The sequence below is a fragment of the Sturnira hondurensis genome, unplaced genomic scaffold (assembly GCF_014824575.4).
Source record: "Sturnira hondurensis isolate 20B ecotype Veracruz unplaced genomic scaffold, ASM1482457v3 Scaffold0024812, whole genome shotgun sequence".
Taxonomy (NCBI): domain Eukaryota; kingdom Metazoa; phylum Chordata; class Mammalia; order Chiroptera; family Phyllostomidae; genus Sturnira; species Sturnira hondurensis.
The window spans coordinates 1-1,605 of NW_028097443.1; the positions used below are offsets into that span (position 1 = coordinate 1).

General features: G+C 56.0%; 1 protein-coding gene across 1 annotated transcript; it reads right to left on the reverse strand.

Moving 5' to 3' along the window:
• Positions 1-800: 800 nt before the first annotated feature.
• LOC118981884 (interferon lambda-3-like) lies at positions 801-1,600 on the reverse strand (the record flags this gene model as incomplete). The annotated part of the gene is made up of 4 exons (XM_037038701.1): positions 801-899; positions 986-1,069; positions 1,181-1,324; positions 1,583-1,600. Coding segments are annotated over 4 exons (345 nt in total), but the record flags the coding sequence as incomplete, so codon positions are not given.
• Positions 1,601-1,605: the final 5 nt, after the last annotated feature.

Consider the following 1,605-nt stretch of genomic DNA (forward strand, 5'->3'; position numbering starts at 1 on the left):
ACCCAACCCAATCCCAGGGACCTGTGACTGTCCCATGTGATGTGGCAAGGGGGCTTTGCAGATGTAACCAACCCTTATAGATGCCAAAATAGAGAGATTGTCCTGGTTTAGCCCAGCAGGCCTCCTATAAACACATGAGTCCTGAAAAGCAGCAGGCTTTCTCCTCCTGGAGGCGGAAGAGAAAGGGGGCAGGAGGGGAAGGCAGAGGGATTCCCAGCACGAGAAGACGCTGACACACTGCCACCAGCCTTGAGATGTGGGGTCCAGCAGCAAGGACCAGAGAGAGGCTGGCAGAGCTGAGAAGGAGCCCTGCACCCAGCAGGAAACGGGGACCTCAGGGTGACGAGAGCGAGGGACAGAATCCTGCCAACAGTTTGCCTCAGCTGGAGGTGCACTGTCTCCAGGCCTCGGTGTAAGAACCCCACTGGCCACGCGTGGATTTCAGCCCTGAGGGACCCAGGTTAGAGACACAGGCAGAGCCCACCCAGAGCTCTGACCCGGGAGCTGTGAGATGAAAAACTTGGGCTGTTTCAGAGGCGGTGTTAGGGTGCCTTGTTCCAGCAGCAAGAGAAAACTAGTCCTCACACAGATGTAGTTTCACAGCACAGGAGGCATGTCTTTCTTATCATTTATTGAAAAAATTCTTAGAAAAAGTAGAAAAATAAATATTTTATTGGTCTGAGTTTGAGAATTCACACACACAAGTACATAAATAGTGGGTGGCTGGCAGTAACTTAAGAACAGTGTCACGTGCACAAATAAACTCTCCTGATGGGGCAGCCTGAGGGTGGGCCTCGGGGTCAGGCACACAGGTCTCCACTGGCGACACATTTCAGGTCATGAGTGAGGAGGCGGAACAGGTTGAATGTGACAGAGGCTTCAAGGCAGCCAGGGGACTCCTGTGGGGAAGATGGGATGGGGCAGTGACTATCCACGATCTGAGACCCAGTTGTCCCCAGACATGGGTCATGCCCTGGTCACTCACCTTCTTTGAAGCCTTCTGGAGGTGATGCAGCCAGTGGTGGAGGTGGCCCCGAGGCCTGGGGCCTGCTGTGTCCTGAGCTGGGACCTGTGGTCAGAGGAGGGTGGTGTGTGAGGCAGGGCCTGGACAGAAGGAGACCTACAGGGTAGGGGTGGAGTCAGAGCCCACAGACACGGCCCAGGGGCCCAGAGTACTCACACAGGCCTGAAGCTTGGTGTGGATGTAGTGTAGTGTGTGAAGGGGCTGGTCTAGTATGTCCCCCAGGGTGGAGTTAGCCATGGTCTCCAGGACCTTCAGTGTCAGGGCCAGCTCAGCCTCCAAGGCCACTGGGCGCTCCCACACCTGAGGAGGGGAGAGACAGGTGAGAGCTGCATGTGAGGGAGAAACAGGTGAGGAGGACTGAGGAAGGAACAGTAAAGGGACAAGGTCAGTACAGGTGAGAGGACACAGGCAATGTGGATCTGTGAGGAAAACAGGTCAGTGGGACAGGATGGGAGGGCAATAGATGGGGACAAGTCAGAAGAGTTGAAGGGGCCACTTAAGCAGCTGGAGGAGCAGGGCCATGGGAGGACAGGGCTGGACCTCACTCTGCCAACTCACCTGCAGCTGCCTCAGGTCCCGGG